This window comes from Diabrotica undecimpunctata, chromosome 2 (assembly GCF_040954645.1).
Source record: "Diabrotica undecimpunctata isolate CICGRU chromosome 2, icDiaUnde3, whole genome shotgun sequence".
Classification (NCBI taxonomy): domain Eukaryota; kingdom Metazoa; phylum Arthropoda; class Insecta; order Coleoptera; family Chrysomelidae; genus Diabrotica; species Diabrotica undecimpunctata.
In genome coordinates, this window is record NC_092804.1 from 10,172,054 (window position 1) to 10,188,870 (window position 16,817).

Here is a 16,817-nt window from a genome sequence, read left to right on the forward strand (position 1 = left end):
TCAAAAAGGAGATTGAAATTGAAATATCTAACTTCAGCATGAGCAGTTCGAAGTCATTTTTAGCTGATGAATGTTAATTTTTAAAAAAAATTTAAAAAATACTGAATAAATAATCTTAATATTAATGAATGACAAATCATCAAATCAGAAATATCATATAATGGCATTTAATGACTTAATTGTTATTGCATAAGAATAAATTTTGTATTTAATAGTTGTTTAAAAAAATAACCAAAAGTAGTATTTTTAACAATATATTTAAGAATAACAAATCATTGTATCATTTATTCATTGAATAAAATACCATAACAACCTTGAGCAAGAGCAATATCAGCTTGAGCCCAGAAACGATGGAAAGTAAAGGTTGGGGGTGGTCCACCATTCAAGTGAGCCTCTACCTTTGACCAGTTGGGGTCTCTCTTGTAGAAAGATCTGATGCTAAGGAAAGTAGCTCCACTTTGGATGGTATCTCCGTTGGGGTATCTACCGGTCCAACCAGGGGGTACATAAACGGGCTCGTTGAATTGATGATAAGAGTCTCCAACTTCCTCAACTGCTACACCTTTATCGGTTTGGTGCTTCCACCACATGATATCTAAAATTTCCTTAGCAACTTCTTTGGCTTGAGCATGGTTAGCTTTAGCAGCGTAATAGGACAAAGTTCTAGCAGTAGCTGCTCCAGTACCTACGTCACCGGAATATGTTTTCACAGATACGTGTACGTTGGGTGGAACCCCACTCCATTCCAGTTGTTCAGGAACTTGGTAACTTGTACCTGGAATAACCTTAATTTCTTTAAGGACCCAAGCAACCCATTTATCCAAAAGAGCTTTAGCTTGATTGTCTCCAGTAACATAGTAGTATTGAGCCAAACGATCAACAGACCAGGGTTGCATACCGTACCATCTGTTAGATGGAGGGTCATGATAAACTGGTTCCCAGTCGTAGAACATACCATGGAAAGTATTTTGTGTAAGCTCTCCAGATGGAGCATCATAGCGACCATTGACACTGTTGGTAACTCCACCAGCGAATGCACCTTCAGGTGTTTGTAACCATTGGTATAATTCTAATTGTCTTTGAAGAGAAGTTTGCCAGTCAGATACTGCGGTAGCTCCTCTGGGTCTAAGGTTAGGATCGTTAGCCAAAGCATAAGCAGCCAATGGATTTTGGTAACCAAAGTGAGCGGTACCATCTCCAATACGCCATGCCCAACCGCCATTAGTATCGAGGGAACCTCCCCATGCAAAGTACCATCCCAACAAGTAGTGAGCGCTATTCTTACCGGAACCAGCTGGGCAACCTTGTGGAGAGACACAGTTTCCAATCTGTTTAAAGTATTTGTCGAAGAAAGCATAACGAATGTAATCCCCCATTTTAGCTGCTTTAGCAAGAGTACCTTGGATTGTTCCCAATTGTCCATGTTCTTGTGCCCATTGACCTGCCCAGAAAGCAGCTTGAATTGCACGAGCATCAGCATCAGGAGCATTGGTGAATTTCCATTGTTTGGCATAACTGTTATCTTTTGTAAACAAATCCAAGAAACCATTTTGACCACCAGATTGGAAGTTATCGCAAGTTGGTTGAGGAATAGTTCTCCACACGGATTCCATAGCTCCTCTTTGGAAAGTGTTAATGTATGATGGTCCTTGAGCGTTTGGTCCTTGTTGGCAGTTTCCAGCAGTGTTACCAAAACCATATACGTTGTCAACATCAAGAAGCCAGTGCATAGCGTAGATATCACTGGTACCATAGGCAGAGACAAGCTCTTGGTGAAGAGGATCTTGACCTACTGATACACTAGTATCGATTTGTGATGGGTATTGGCTAGGCTGATCTTCCTCAGGTATAAAAGTAGCAGGGTGACCAGGATTATAAAAACTGTTCGTAGGTTGACTACCAGTTGGGGGAATAATGTATTTTTCCAATACATCCCAAGCTTGGTTAAATCCAGAGAAGTCACCACTAATTTTACCATGTAAAGCTTCCAACCTAGAACAAATAAAAATTATTAAATACAATTTACTACTACTATAGTTCTTTTTAAATTTAGAAATTTTAATGGGGAAATAGAATAAGCTAACTTACCATACGTAGTAACTGAAGGCTTCTGATGTAGTTTCGTGTCCGTGATCTGGAGCTTCTACAATGAGAGTTTCAACTGCGTGGTATGGAACACCGTCTCTGGAGAAGTATCCACTGCCTGGGTTCTTCATTTTTTGGTACTGTATGTTAAAACGATCGGTATATACACCGGCGAAGGCGCTGTGGGCCACAGCCGCCAACAAAATGGCTATTGTTAACTTCATTCTGTAACAACCAAATTATTAATTAGTTGATTAACATTTATTAGGGAAAAAGAGTATGCAAACTCATATATATATAAATAACTTTCTTTAGTTTTTTGAGTTTCTTAGTCAATATTTTTTACTTTACATAATTTATTTAGGCAAATGTTTATCATAAAGATATTTAAAAGTCACTGCGCAAAAGATCTAGAAGGATTCAGATAAAACAAATCTTTGGACCAGAAATTATTAACGAAGACAACCTAATTGCCAAACCTATACAAACCATGTAAAATAAAAAAGCTTATGGACTAGAAGGAATCTTTGTTAAACTTCTGCAAAATGGAACACCAACGCTGGTTAACATACTGACAGATTTTTTTATTATATACTTAAATAGAGATAATATGCCTTAAGCTGGAAAGAAGGATGGAATACACCGATTCATAAAAAAGGGGATAAGGTAGACTGCAAGAATTACCGTTGCAGCACTCTTAGTAGATTATATGGAAAAAATATGTAAACCCTAGTCGAAAACGAATATAAACCACTAAGCAAGCAGGATTTCGAGTTGGACGATCTTGCATCGACCACATCTACCCTTTAACCCAACTAAATAAAAAAAAAATGGATAAGCATAGATCGACTTATCTATAATTTGTGGATTGGACGAAAGCTTATGATATAATATCCCTGTGAAATCTGTGGCAAGTACTGTAAAGTTTAGATGAAGTCTAAATGGTAATTCAACAAAAACGAAATGTGAATGTGTATAGAATCAGTTGAAAACGATTAAAATAACTTCCGAATTATTAGGTTAAGGCTTCCAAGGTTAAACCAGGGGCATATTTGTCGAAAGGGTATTCCTCCGTGGTACCATCGTTATTCGGATAAAATAACCCCTTACTGTATCTCAATACACAAACTACACGGTGTAAATTCTGCAATATTCTCTCGTGGTTGACGCGGATAATTAGAAATAGAGTAAGAGTAAATCAGATTCAACGGGGCACAATACTACAGTAGTAAAATAAAAGAAATAACACTGTAGAACGTAAGCACAAAATCTAAAATACAAATAAGATAAAATAAGAATAAAAGTTAAAATGCAGTTTTTCTAAATTGAATAACTTTGTGAAAAGAAATGAAAAAAGGGTAACACAGTATTGATTAGTCTTACTTACCTGTCTCTGCTGCATACACAGGACAGTAAAATTAATCTTTCTTGGATTGTTTTTATACCTTTTTTTTATCGCTGGAGCTCAATTGACTTGTATTTAACATGCAATAAATCTTCATTAAAGTGTCAATATTTGACTATCTTGAATAAACGATCAATTTGCATTGTTTTTTATGCCACTAATTTTAATATAATTGTAACATTTGCAAATGTTATCTTTTAAAGAAGAAAGGGTTTTAAAAATACTAGATAAAACAAAGATCTTTACTCATAATCTGGTTGTTGGGTCAAGATAATCGGGTTCCAGGTCTAACCTTTGGACCTCATAATCGTTTTTCACTTATACCGATATCTCTAAGCATATTGTAGGTTTCTAATTATAAGGTGCAAACTCTAGACTTTTCCTTTCCGAAGAGAAAATTCCGTTGCATTGGTGAACTGCTAATATTGTAATGTATAAAAAAGGAGACAAAACGGAATGTGAAAACTATAGAGGTATAGCACTATTAGAAGTAGTCTATAAAATACTTGCAACCATTATTAGGAAAATATTAATAAAATACGATAACAAAGTAATTGGGGAATACCAGGGAGGTTTTAGATCAGGAAGAACAACTACTGATCAAATAAGTATGTTAAAATTAATACAAAATATTAGGTACGAACAAAACATATGCTATTTATCGATTTTAAATTAGCATATGACTCCCTAAATCGAACGATCCTATATGAGGCCATGAGAATATTAGAAATACCAGAAAAGCTTATAAGGCTAGTGAGAATGATACTTGAATACGGTAACAATGAAAGAAAGCTTTTCAAGACAGTTCACAGTAAATAAAGGTTTAAAACAAGGAGATCCTCTATCAACGAATTTATTCAACTTCCTATTAGAACAAATCGTAAAAAGATTAAATATAAGCACAAACAGGACTATTTTCAATTGCAGGGAACAATGCATAGCGTAAGCGGATGATGTGGTAATACTAGCGAAAACAAAAAAACATTTAGAAAAAGTTTTACAGAAATTTTAAGAAAAACCGAAAAGATACGGATTAATAATAAACCAAACAAAAACGCAATATTTATATGGAAATAAGAGGAGACATAACAAATAGTAACAAATATATTAAAATGAAGAAGAAATAAAAATAGAAGAAGAAAAGTTACAAAAGCTCTGTATAAAGAAAATAAAGTGTCCATTAAAATGAGAACAAGAATCATAGAAGATTTCACCACAACAAAAAGGCTCCTGCAGGTTTGTTCCACATCTCCAAACCCATTCAAAATATACTTAGAGAAAGCCTTGACTACATGGAAAAGAAAATGCGAAGGCATGGGAGTACCGGTACGGAACGAATACCTATATACGTTAAGCTTTGCAGACGATCAAGTAGTGCACAAGACCAAAACGACCTCAGCTACATGATGAAGAAACTACAAGAAGAATATAACAAGGCTGGTCTAGATATTAACCTCGCGAAAACAGAGTACCTATCTACAAGTGAAGAAGACATAGAAGATCTACAGATTGATGACAACGTAACAATCAAAGGAAAGGATAAATTCAAATACTTGGAGTATATAATCATGAAAAAGGCAACAATAGAGGAAGAAATTACACAAAGATTAGGACAAACAAAACAACAATCCGACAACTTAACTCAGCATGGTGGGATAGACACCTAAATATGAAGACAAAAACACAGATTTATAAAACACTAGTGCAAATTATTATGACATATGGGGCTGAAAATTGGATCATAAACAAGAAAAACAGCAGTAAGATAGTAGCAACAGAGATGGAATGCCTGAGAAGATGCTGCAGAGTATCAAGAATGGATAGGAGAAGTAATGACGAAATAAAGCAAAGAACATCAATAGAAACAGACATACTAACATATATAGAACAAAAAAGACTAAAGTGGTATGGACATGTAAGAAGAAGTAGCGACAGCAGATGGATAAAGAGAATAACCGAATGGAGCCCCATAAGAAGGAGGAAAAGTGGACGACGCCATAAGTAAGAGAGGCCTAAACGATGGCGAATGGGACAACAGAGAGAGATGGAAATGGTTGTGCGAGGGAAGGCAGTGAATACTGTAGAATCCCTGAATATATATATATATATATATATACAAGAAATACTGGATATTATTGACTGTCGATATAAACAAACAACACAGTTTATTAGGGCAGCAGTCAGAAAGTTTGTCCGGGATGTTACAGAAACACTCTTTTGACTTGTGGTCTAGCTTTCGGAATTGTTTTTATTCCTTCTTCAAGACACTGTAATTAGAAGAATGTGTAAATATTTCCAATATTTCACAAATTGTCAGTGCAACTTACTAGTCGTCGACAAACTAAAGACATAGTGAGGCTGTATGGAATACCAAAAATTACGGCAAAAATACGAGCCCAAAGAGCTAGATGGCTTGGTCACATTATACGAATGTCAGAGAATCAAAATGTTAAAACAATACTGAAGGAGGGAAAAATGGAAAAAAAGAAGAGGATGTCCAAAGAAGAAATGGTTGGCAGCAGTAAAGCAAGACTTGTCAGAAATAGGCGTGAGAAATTGGAGAGAGAAAGCAAGAAACCGAAAAAAATAGAGGAAAATAAGTAGAGTTTATGATTCATTTTAGCATCCCTGCTTCACAAAACACTCGGGCTGACACAAATTCAAGCTCGCAAAGTCCAACTATCGCTTTGTTGACTTAAATCGGCAAATATATAGCCTAGGAGGACAAATTCGTTAAACTTCCCGTGCTCGAATCGGTATCATTAGAGTGTTATGACTCATTTCAGAATATCCCTGCATCATTACACACGCAGGCTGATATAAATTCAAACTCGGAAAGTTCAACGAATGTCTCCTAAAACTTGACTACTGCAGTGGTTAGCGTACAGAGGTGCCACCTGCTTTGGCGGCCATGAACGAAAACGATTTAATAATATCGTTTTCTGTCTTCTGGGCTATACGAAATGTGTAAAAGATTAAATCTTTTAGAAAAAGCTGCTATCGCTTTGTTGAATTAAATGGCCAAATATATGGCCTAGGAGGAAACCCCCAAATGTATAAGTTTGGAGCAAACTTATTTAGGTTTATAAGCAAAGTTTGTTAGGTTTGTCTCGTCGAGTTGCACTGGATTAAAAAAAGAAGAAAATTACTTTATTTGAATTTGGGAAAATACATGTTTACGTAAGTAATACTAGTTTCTTTAACCTAGTTGCTTATGTAAACATTTTTATTACCTTGTAAACCAAATCCACAGCCCTTTAAATATTACCCTTTTTCTCAAGAGAAGTGTAAATATTTTAAAAATTAATAACTTTGGGCCTATAAATTCTTTTAAAAACTCTTCATATTTTTAAAAAATACATTCAAAAATGCTTTAATATACAGGGTGGTCTATTTAAAAAACAGAACTTTGGTTCATTCCGTTGTTCTGACTAACCCTTGTTGGATTATCTTATGGTAAATAAAATTAAAACTGGTGTGGACTGTAAATTATCTTTGTGTGAATAAATATAATTATATTTATTAACTTTTTACAAACTACTTATTATAACAACATGTGAATTTGTGAATTATAGGAAAACGTGATGTCTTCTTGGATATTATTAGGTTAATGTCAATGTCAATATTATGTCACTTGCCGACTTGATCCCGTCAGGTTGTCTGTTGGAACACAAACCGCGCATAATTGTGTATGAAAATGTATTAACAACCCTGTATAATCTAAAATAATGTTAAATCGTAGATATCGTTGATATACATCAGTTTTGTTTAAAACATTTTCCATACCTTGTTACATACTCCATAGTTTAGCCGTAATCAAAGAAAGCCCCTATATATGCTTAAATATTTCTATGTAGTTTACATTATAAAATATTATTTCCGTGATTATATCCCTTAACACTAAAAGCACCAGCATTTGTGCATACCTAGAAGCACCACCGGTGGTCAAAATGACGGATATTAGAATTTTCTATTACCAGCCGTATTCTTTTTTATTTGATAAAAACCTATATTGAGATTAAACTAATAATAAAAGACATATTTAATATATTTAAATAAATTATTTAATTATTTAAGTACAATTTATGCAGTAGCAACATTTTTCAATTTTGCTTGTACATGACCCACACACAAATTTTTTACATATATGACAAATTTCAAATGTTTTATTTTTGTTGCAATTCCCTGTTTGACACTGCTTACGTTTATTATTTGGTGGTTTTTTTGTACCTCTTGGATTTGTATCCGTTGATGTTGTCCTGCCCTTAGTCATGTGATCTTCTCGCAATTCTTCTGCTAACTGAAGTAAGAAATCCTGCCTAGATATTTGACTGCCCGTAACTTTCTTATACAGAACCCAAGCATTTATTCCTGCCATATCTAAAATATAAAAAAAAACTTGCAACGGCCAACTTCTTGAAGCAGATTTGGTTGAATACAGTCTAGCCATCTGATCTACAACGTCTACTCCGTATTTTGTCTGGTTGTAGAAGATGATGGTTTCCGGTTTTTTCTTCTTATCTGTGCCCATTTTAATATCATTCGAGTGTAAAGAACTCAGCACTAGAACATTTTTGTTAACTTTTCCCTGGTACGCCGTTAGTGTCAAGTCTTCGTGTTTGAAAATTTTTGTTTTGTACAATTCCATCCTTTCATTTTTTACTGACGGTGGAATATCCTTTCTTGTTCGGTTGATTGTTCCAACAATGCTGGTAGCCTTCTTTCGTAATTCTTTTGCCAACTTTATGGACGTAAAGAAATTATCCGTCGTGACATTTCTTCCGTTATTTATAAATGGTTCCATTAGACGGCTAACAACATGTTCCCCCAGAAGTTGATTGGCTGGTCGTTGTTCATCTTTCCTTAGGTAAGGAAATCCGTTCAACAAATATTTGGACTCGACATCAGCTGCAAGCCAGAATTTAATTCCAAACTTATCGGGTTTATTCGCCATATACTGGGTAAAGCGACATCTTGCCTTCGTGGAAAAAAGCTGTTCGTCGATAGTTATATTTTCGCCAGGTGTATAACATAATATACAATTCTCTATAAATAGGTTCCACATTCCCGACGCAAGTGCAAATTTATCTGTTGATAATCACTCAGACCTGGCATTTCTCATATCAAAATGGATAAAACTCATTATTTGTGTAAATTTGTTTCTAGACATCGTCTCTTGAAACAATTTTGGACCTCATGTACCAGACCACAGCATCTTTATGCTAACATTTCGTGCCATATAAGCTCCCCTAGCATACAGTAAGGATATAAATGCTTCGATTTCTTCAATAGAAATTTGCCAATTTTCATCTTTGAGTTTTCTTCTACCTTCAGCAACAGTACATGATTTTATGTTACGGAGTATGCATTCATCAATCAACAGCCGCCATGCACTAGCTGCAGAATCTCTAATAATGCTTCTCTTAGCATGATGGGTTGGTCCAGCAGCTTCCTTTAGAACATTTTGACTGGTACGCCTTCCTAAAATGAACGAGATAAATTAGTATGCAGGTATATACTCATTTATTTATTTATTTAAATAAATGGCACCGTAATAAATAAAGAATGGAACAACAACCAAGAAATAAGAGCGCACATCGGAAAAGCTAGATCCACCTTCAACCCGATGGGGGCCTTCTTCAAGAGCCATAACCTCTCTCTTGGTATAAAAGTAAGGATGCTGCGATACTACGTCTTCTCTGTTCTTGTTTATGGTGTTGAATAGTTGACCTTGACGAAGATATATGCAGAAAATTGGAAGCATTCGAGCTGTGGCTATATCGGAGAACACTTCAAATCCCGTGGACCACTATCAAATCTTGAAAGTTACAATATTTCGAAAACATTGTGCGAAATGAATCTAGATGCGCCCTTCTACAAGCCATCCTGCAAGGAAAAATATTTGGAAAACGGGGTCCAGGAAGAAAAACATCCTGCAGATAAGGTAAATATTGCAATGATTATCGCCAATATTCGTGACATCAAGAAGAATATGCTCAAAAATATTATACACCTAAGTGAATACATAAATAGAAGCTACTAATATAATATAGTTGCTTACCTGGTGTACTAGCATTGTTGTCAAGTAACTCCCATCCTATGGTATCTATGGAAGAATTTTCTAAATTGCTTCTGCGAATTATTCCTCTTACCTGGTTGGTAATCATTTCTGAAGATTTATTGAAGTCTGCATTCGAAGTTGAAGCAGAAGTACTGGGCATCACCTCAATCTTAACTTCACCTTCAGAATCACTGCCCGATGAATGTCCTTGATCAACTGTATTAGGCACATACTCGTCAACTTCATTATCGGATATCAGATAACTCTGCTACAGATTCATCTTCTCACAAATTCTATAGACACTCTAATAGCTCCTGCTGAGTCAAATATCGGCGAGACATGATAACAGCAGAAATAATAAAAATCACAATGTAAAATTAATCAAAATACAGATAGAACATGCAAAAAGTATACTCAAACTACATAATAACAAATATTTTCGATGTATTTTATACATAAAATAAGTAAAAACTTCCCAGAAAAGTAGAACAAAAATTAGACTACCTCGTCATTAGGACCGCATTTTTCTAGGTAGACATCAACATAAATATATTTAAAATGTAATTATACTAAGTACCTATAAAAGAGAAATTATAATCCTCAAGTAAATAATAAAGTCCCAAATCATAAATTTTGTAAAATAAATATGAATGAGTAATACTCTAGACTAATGAGGGTCGAAAATAGAAAGCAGTCAAAATGACTGCTATATGGTAGTTCTAGGTATACGTTACCATATCTTAAAAAGTAATTACGCTAAGTACCTGTAAAAGAGAAATTATAATCTTCAAATAGATCTAGGAAAAGTCATAAATTATCAAGTTTCTAAAACATTTATGAATAGATAATACAAAGTGTCAAAAATGAAAAGCAGTCAAAATGACCGCTCTGGTGCTTCTAGTGTTTTAAATGGACACATACATTCGACAGAAACTTTATGCGGTTTATCTGCTGTCTGTTTAAGAGAGTTTACTGTACATAGGAAATTATTTTGTACAATTAACAACAATTACCTCTTATATAATAGCTTAGCGCTTTGCAATTACCGGCTATTACTGTTAGTCACAATGGATGGACTATGGCGTTACCGATTACAGTATACTCCTACTGTATTTGTAAGTATTTTTGATTTGTTTGATATTTTTTTACATCGATGTCAATTATCTATCTTTAGTATAGCAGTAGTACAGGATACGACGGTTTTTTGCTCATATTTTTGTATGATGAAAGTTTTTGTGAATAAAATAATACCCAAACTTGTTGATTAACAAAAAACTACAATTAGGATACTTATAAAATTGATTCTGAACTAAAAAGGGAACTTAAAAAGCACTCCAAAGCTTGTAATTTTTTCCACATTTTTTTTTTAATTTCTTTTTCTTCATCGAGTTCGATCTTATCATTAGATATTCGAGATCAATTTGGCATACTTTATTTTTTTTGCAACTGCCCAAAAAAATTGGTTTGTTGTATGCCTAAATATCCACGAGGATAGGATAGTTCTAATTCCCAACACAGCGATTCCCAAATGCTTAATAGGTAAAATCGTTTAATAGTCCACTCGATAAAAATTCGATACCTGTTTTTTGATCAGAGTGTGCTAGGGACAAAAATCAAAATGCGTTTTAAAGGTGAAGAGAGCAGCTTTTGTATGCAATTTCTGTATTTTGTCGTAAGTAATGTCAGTTTTTATAAGAGTGTTAAATAAATAACCGTTTGGCGATTTTTGCCTCTATTTAACATTTCTCATCAGATCAATAAAATTTATCAATTCCGGCGTTTTTTTTCTGAGAGAACGGTTCATTCTACACCGGGTCACCAAAGGGCTAATAAAAATTTTTGTCCAGACTCAGCTACATTTTTTATTTGAAATCTTTTTTATTTTCTGCGTAGAGACTCTTGGCAAATCGGATTCTTTTCACCCTCCTTCGAGGGAAGTAGTAACCTTTTATTGAATATTGTTTGGGGTCAAAGCATTAATATTCTTAGTAAAATTCAGCTTGTTCTTAAGATTTTTGGAGGTTCAGTGACATTTTCGTCTCTGACGACTGGAACCCTATGTAGGCATTGGCTGACTGTATAACATTTTTCCAATTAGCTTGGTGTTCCATCTCCCACAGTAAAGTGAAGTAAAAACTTTATCTTCATGGTATTCTACTACGTTTAAAAAGTGATGTTCAAGATTTTCAAGAACTTCCCTTGAACTTTACTTTAAGTTCAAGAACACTGAAGTGTAGTTCTTTCTGTACAAACTTCATCCAAAACCAATTGCACAAGTTCCTCATTATGAAGTTTATCTGAGAGTACTGTACACTATAGTAATTGGGTTTAAATTCCTTTAACAACATCATTATAAATCTTTTTAAATTTTGGTATTTGTTCTTATTATAAACTGGTTTGTGATAATATCAAATAATTTACTATTTTTTATGGAAATAAGCCACAATTTTACTTAAAATTAAGTTTATTTGACGTCTCGGTTTGCAATTTGGAAATCGTTCTATATCAAATAATGTCCGAAAATTATTTTTCTTTCAGATCATCTTAGTTTTTCATACTTTGCTCTAGTCATTTTCCATTAATATTGACTAATGAATTGGTTATCATAAACAGTTGTTAAAAAAATAAACAAAAGTAGTATATTTAACAATATATTTAAGAATAACAAATCACAAATCACATAATTATTTATTCATTGAATAAAATACCGTAACAACCTTGAGCAAGAGCAATATCAGCTTGAGCCCAGAAACGATGGAAAGTGAAGGATGGAGCTGGTCCACCATTCAAATGAGCCTCTACCTTTGACCAGTTGGGGTCTCTCTTGTAGAAAGATCTAATGCTAAGGAAAGTAGCTCCACTTTGGATTACATCTCCGTTGGGGTATCTACCGGTCCAACCAGGGGGTACATAAACGGGCTCGTTGAATTGATGATAAGTGTCTGCAACTTCCTCAACTGCTACACCCTTATCGGTTTGGTGCTTCCACCACATGATGTCCAAAATTTCCTTAGCAACTTCTTTAGCTTGAGCATGGTTAGCTTTAGCAGCGTAGTAGGACAAAGTTCTAGCGGTAGCTGCTCCAGTACCTACGTCACCGGAATATGCTTTTACAGACACGTGTACGTTGGGTGGAACCCCACTCCATTCAAGTTGTTCAGGAACTTGGTAACTTGTACCTGGAATAACCTTAATTTCTTTAAGGACCCAAGCAACCCATTTATCCAAAAGAGCTTTAGCTTGATTGTCTCCAGTAACATAGTAGTATTGAGCCAAACGGTCAACAGACCAGGGTTGCATGCCGTACCATCTGTTGGATGGAGGGTCATGGTAAACTGGTTCCCAGTCGTAGAACATACCATGGAAAGTATTTTGTGTAAGCTCTCCAGATGGAGCATCATAGCGACCATTGATACTGTTGGTAACTCCACCAGCGAATGCACCTTCGGGTGTTTGTAACCATTGGTATAATTCTAATTGTCTTTGAAGAGAAGTTTGCCAGTCAGATACTGCGGTAGCTCCTCTGGGTCTAAGGTTAGGATCGTTAGCCAAAGCATAAGCAGCCAATGGATTTTGGTAACCAAAGTGAGCTGTACCATCTCCAATACGCCATGCCCAACCGCCATTAGTATCGAGGGAACCTCCCCATGCAAAGTACCATCCCAACAAGTAGTGAGCGCTGTTTTTACCGGAACCAGCTGGACAACCTTGTGGAGACACGCAGTTTCCAATTTGTTTAAAGTATTTGTCGAATAAAGAATAACGAATGTAATCACCCATTTTAGCTGCTTTAGCAAGAGTACCTTGGATGGTTCCAAGTTGTCCATGTTCTTGTGCCCATTGACCTGCCCAGAAAGCAGCTTGAATTGCACGAGCATCAGCATCAGGAGCATTGGTAAATTTCCATTGTTTGGCATAACTGTTATCTTTTGTGAACAAGTCCAAGAAACCATTTTGACCACCAGATTGGAAGTTATCGCAAGTTGGTTGAGGAATAGTTCTCCATACGGATTCCATAGATCCTCTTTGGAAGGTGTTAATGTATGATGGTCCTTGAGCATTTGGTCCTTGTTGGCAGTTTCCAGCAGTGTTACCGAAACCATATACGTTATCAACATCAAGAAGCCAGTGCATAGCGTAGATATCACTGGTACCATAGGCAGCGACAAGCTCTTGGTGAAGAGGATCTTGACCTACTGATACACTAGTATCGATTTGAGATGGGTATTGGCTAGGCTGATCTTCCTCAGGAATAAAAGTAGCTGGATGGCCAGGATTATAGAAACTGTTCGTAGGTTGACTACCAGTTGGTGGAATAATGTATTTTTCCAATGTATCCCAAGCTTGGTTAAATCCAGAGAAGTCACCACTAATTTTACCATGTAAAGCTTCCAACCTAGAACAAATAAAAATAGTTAAAAAAATTGCTACTACTAGGGTTGTTTTTTGAATGTAGAAACTTTAATGGTTAAATTTTTAATGGTTAAATAGAATGAGCTAACTTACCATACGTAGTAACTGAAGGCTTCGGATGTAGTTTCGTGTCCGTGATCTGGAGCTTCTACAATAAGGGTTTCAACTGAGTGGTATGGAACACCGTCTCTGGAGAAGTATCCACTGCCTGGGTTCTTCATTTTTTGGTACTGTATGTTAAAACGATCGGTGTATACACCGGCGAAGGCGGTGTGGGCCACAGCCGCCAACAATATGGCTATTGTCAACTTCATTCTGTAACAACCAAATTATTAATTAGTTGATGTCAGTTTATTTTACAAAGACTGTTAAATACTTTTTTTCAAAGAAACTTATGAGTTTTGAGAAATATTTGGTGCAATTAGTCTGGTGAGATGTTTCAACCATTTCAGTACTTAATTGTTTAGAATTGTTTCGTTAACCCTACGAATCAACTTAGAAGAAAATAACTGGTCCGAAAATACTTAAGACTAAAAGTAATAAAAGTAAACAAAATTGTATTTTAATCAAACAGGATTATCCTAATATTAAAAAGGTAGAAATGCCAACAGTATCTTTTATCTCTGCTGTTATGTAATATCTCTTGGCAGATTATAATATAGAAAAAACCCTATAAGAAACCTCTCAACGATTAGAAAAGTTTGTCGATATTTTGAATATTACTCTAAATCTATTTTCTTGTGTCATCTTAATACTATTTACTATTTTTATTGAAAATTAACCAAAATTTTAGTTTAAGATCTGTTTATTTTGACCTTTCAATTCATACTTCGTGAATTGTTCGCATTTCGCTTTATTATGTTTTTTTAAAGTAAAATTGTGGCTTACTCGGTTCCAGTAAAAATGGAAAATAGATATTTTGAACTTGAAATTGAAATAGAACACAACAGAATTCCTCAAGAATTTAGATCAAGCATCCTAACAGTTCTTCAAATAGGGAGACCTGTTTGAAGAGAAGTGTTAGGATGCTTGAATCGGATCCGAAAAATTACAGAGGAATTAATTTATTAAACACAAAGTAATAAATAAACTGAATGAATTTATAACACTAGCAGAAGAACAACAAGGTTTTAGGTCGGGAAGATCGTGCACCGACGTTATATTTTTAATGAGGCAAGTGCAAGAGAAATCATTAGAATGCAACAAACATATCTATGTTTCGTGGACTATAAGAAGGCATTTGACTGGGTCAACTTACAGACATTATCCACTTATTGTAGCAAGAGATATACCTTTGGGAATAATCAAAACGATCGAAAATATCTACCAAAACAACATAATAAAAGTAAAAGTAGAAGAAGAAATAACTAAAACTATTGAAGCTGGCAATGGAATAAGACAGAGAGAGTCCTCTATTGTTCAACCTTATTATGGATGAAATAATAAAAAAATAATTAACAAAGAATACCAAATCGGTGTCCATTTATTTTTAAAACGTTTTATTTAAAAAAAATTAACGCCACTACAAAATTATGAAGTTTATACGTTTTAAAAATTAAAAATTGTAGTTAAATAAACAGCGGCGAGAAATTTATAAAAAGGAATTTGTAAAAAAATAAAATGAAATTGTAAAACTAAAAAGTAAAAAAATAAAATCAAAAATCATTTTATACTCATACTATGAAGCACTTTGCAAGGAACAATTGGCTGCTCATAATGTTTTGTTTGATTTGGAAAATATTTGGAAAACAATTGAAAGCACATTAAAAAATTCAGAAAACAATTTCATTTAGAGTTTACTACAAGAAGACAACTTTCAAGAATAAAAATATTTAAAACACTATCATCAAAATCTAAAGTGGATCTTTTTAAAATGTACCAAACTCAATATTATGAAAACAAGTTGACGAAAATGTTAATGTTATGAATATAATTCTTACTTACCTGTCTCTGCTGTATACACAGGACAGTGAAGTGAATTTTTTTTGGATTGTTTTTATATATTTTTTTTTATCGCTGAAGTGTGATCGGCATGTACTTAACATACAATAAATCTTCATTAAAGAGCCAGCATTTGGTTATCTTATTTAAAAAGTTAATTTGCATTGTTTATTATGCCATTTTTATTAATAAATTTGAAATATTTGTAAATGTTGTGTTTTAAACAAAAAGGGTTTTAAATAATGTAAAAATATAACAAGCGTTAGTTCTTTATATGCCATTTTAAATGCTAAGAGGAATAATAATACTCCTTCTTCTTCTTGTTCTTCCTGTGCCTTGGTCGATTATCGTGCGCTGACTAATTTTGTTGAAGGCAGCTTGGAAAAAGGACCCCTTAAGTGGGGAGAGGGCGCTAAGAATCCTCCGGTCAGAAAATAATGTCCCAAAAGTTAAAAAGATCGGTACGTGGAACATTCGAAGCATGTACCAAGCAGGTAAAGCAGCAAATAGTATTCAAGAAATGACTCGCCAATGGCCAAATTCTGGAATAAGAATTATAGATGAATACCATATCTATTAAATATATTAGCGATAATAGGAAAAAGGGAAATAGCTAAAGCAGTAATAGGATTTAAGCCCATATCATACAGAGTTGTGCTATTAAAAATTAACTGAAGTCTCTCTAATATAAATATTATTCAGGTCTCCGCACCGACATCAGAATCCACTGAAGAAGAAATAGAAAATTTCTACCAAACTCTAGAACACTCTCTAAAATTGATCAAAAAACATGAACTTACTATTATCATGGGCGATTTCAATGCCAAAATGGACAAGGTAGAGTCGAGAGTGTCGTGCGGTCATATGATCTTGGCATAAGAAGCGAAAGAGGAGAAAGACTGATCCAATTCT

The 16,817-nt window shown here is 34.5% G+C and overlaps 2 protein-coding genes across 2 annotated transcripts; both read right to left on the reverse strand.

Moving 5' to 3' along the window:
- Positions 1–241: 241 nt before the first annotated feature.
- On the reverse strand, positions 242–2,348 carry LOC140434173 (exoglucanase B-like). The gene is made up of 2 exons (XM_072522239.1): positions 2,089–2,348; positions 242–1,992 (listed from the first exon to the last, which is right to left on the reverse strand). Exons 1-2 carry the CDS (start codon positions 2,307–2,309, stop codon positions 285–287), a joined length of 1,929 nt encoding a protein of 642 aa, XP_072378340.1. The 5' UTR covers positions 2,310–2,348; the 3' UTR covers positions 242–284.
- A 9,841-nt stretch (positions 2,349–12,189) lies between these two features.
- Positions 12,190–16,012, reverse strand: LOC140434176 (exoglucanase B-like). Its single transcript, XM_072522243.1, has 3 exons — positions 15,909–16,012; positions 14,058–14,279; positions 12,190–13,947 (listed from the first exon to the last, which is right to left on the reverse strand). The coding sequence occupies exons 1-3, from the start codon at positions 16,007–16,009 to the stop codon at positions 12,240–12,242; spliced, it is 2,031 nt and encodes a 676-aa protein (XP_072378344.1). The 5' UTR covers positions 16,010–16,012; the 3' UTR covers positions 12,190–12,239.
- Between the last annotated feature and the right edge of the window lie 805 nt (positions 16,013–16,817).

What these genes read in the sequence shown, in the direction of transcription:
- LOC140434173 (XM_072522239.1), bottom strand. Translation starts at nt 2,309, where the DNA reads ATGAAGTTAACAATAGCCATTTTGTTGGCGGCTGTGGCCCACAGCGCC. An exon ending in GCCTTCAGTTACTACGTATG is followed by an intron (nt 1,993 to 2,088) that starts GTAAGTTAGCTT and finishes TATTTGTTCTAG; the next exon opens with GTTGGAAGCTTTACATGGTA.
- LOC140434176 (XM_072522243.1), bottom strand. Translation starts at nt 16,009, where the DNA reads ATGTTAAGTACATGCCGATCACACTTCAGCGATAAAAAAAAATATATA. An exon ending in TGTGTATACAGCAGAGACAG is followed by an intron (nt 14,280 to 15,908) that starts GTAAGTAAGAAT and finishes TGGTTGTTACAG; the next exon opens with AATGAAGTTGACAATAGCCA. An exon ending in GCCTTCAGTTACTACGTATG is followed by an intron (nt 13,948 to 14,057) that starts GTAAGTTAGCTC and finishes TATTTGTTCTAG; the next exon opens with GTTGGAAGCTTTACATGGTA.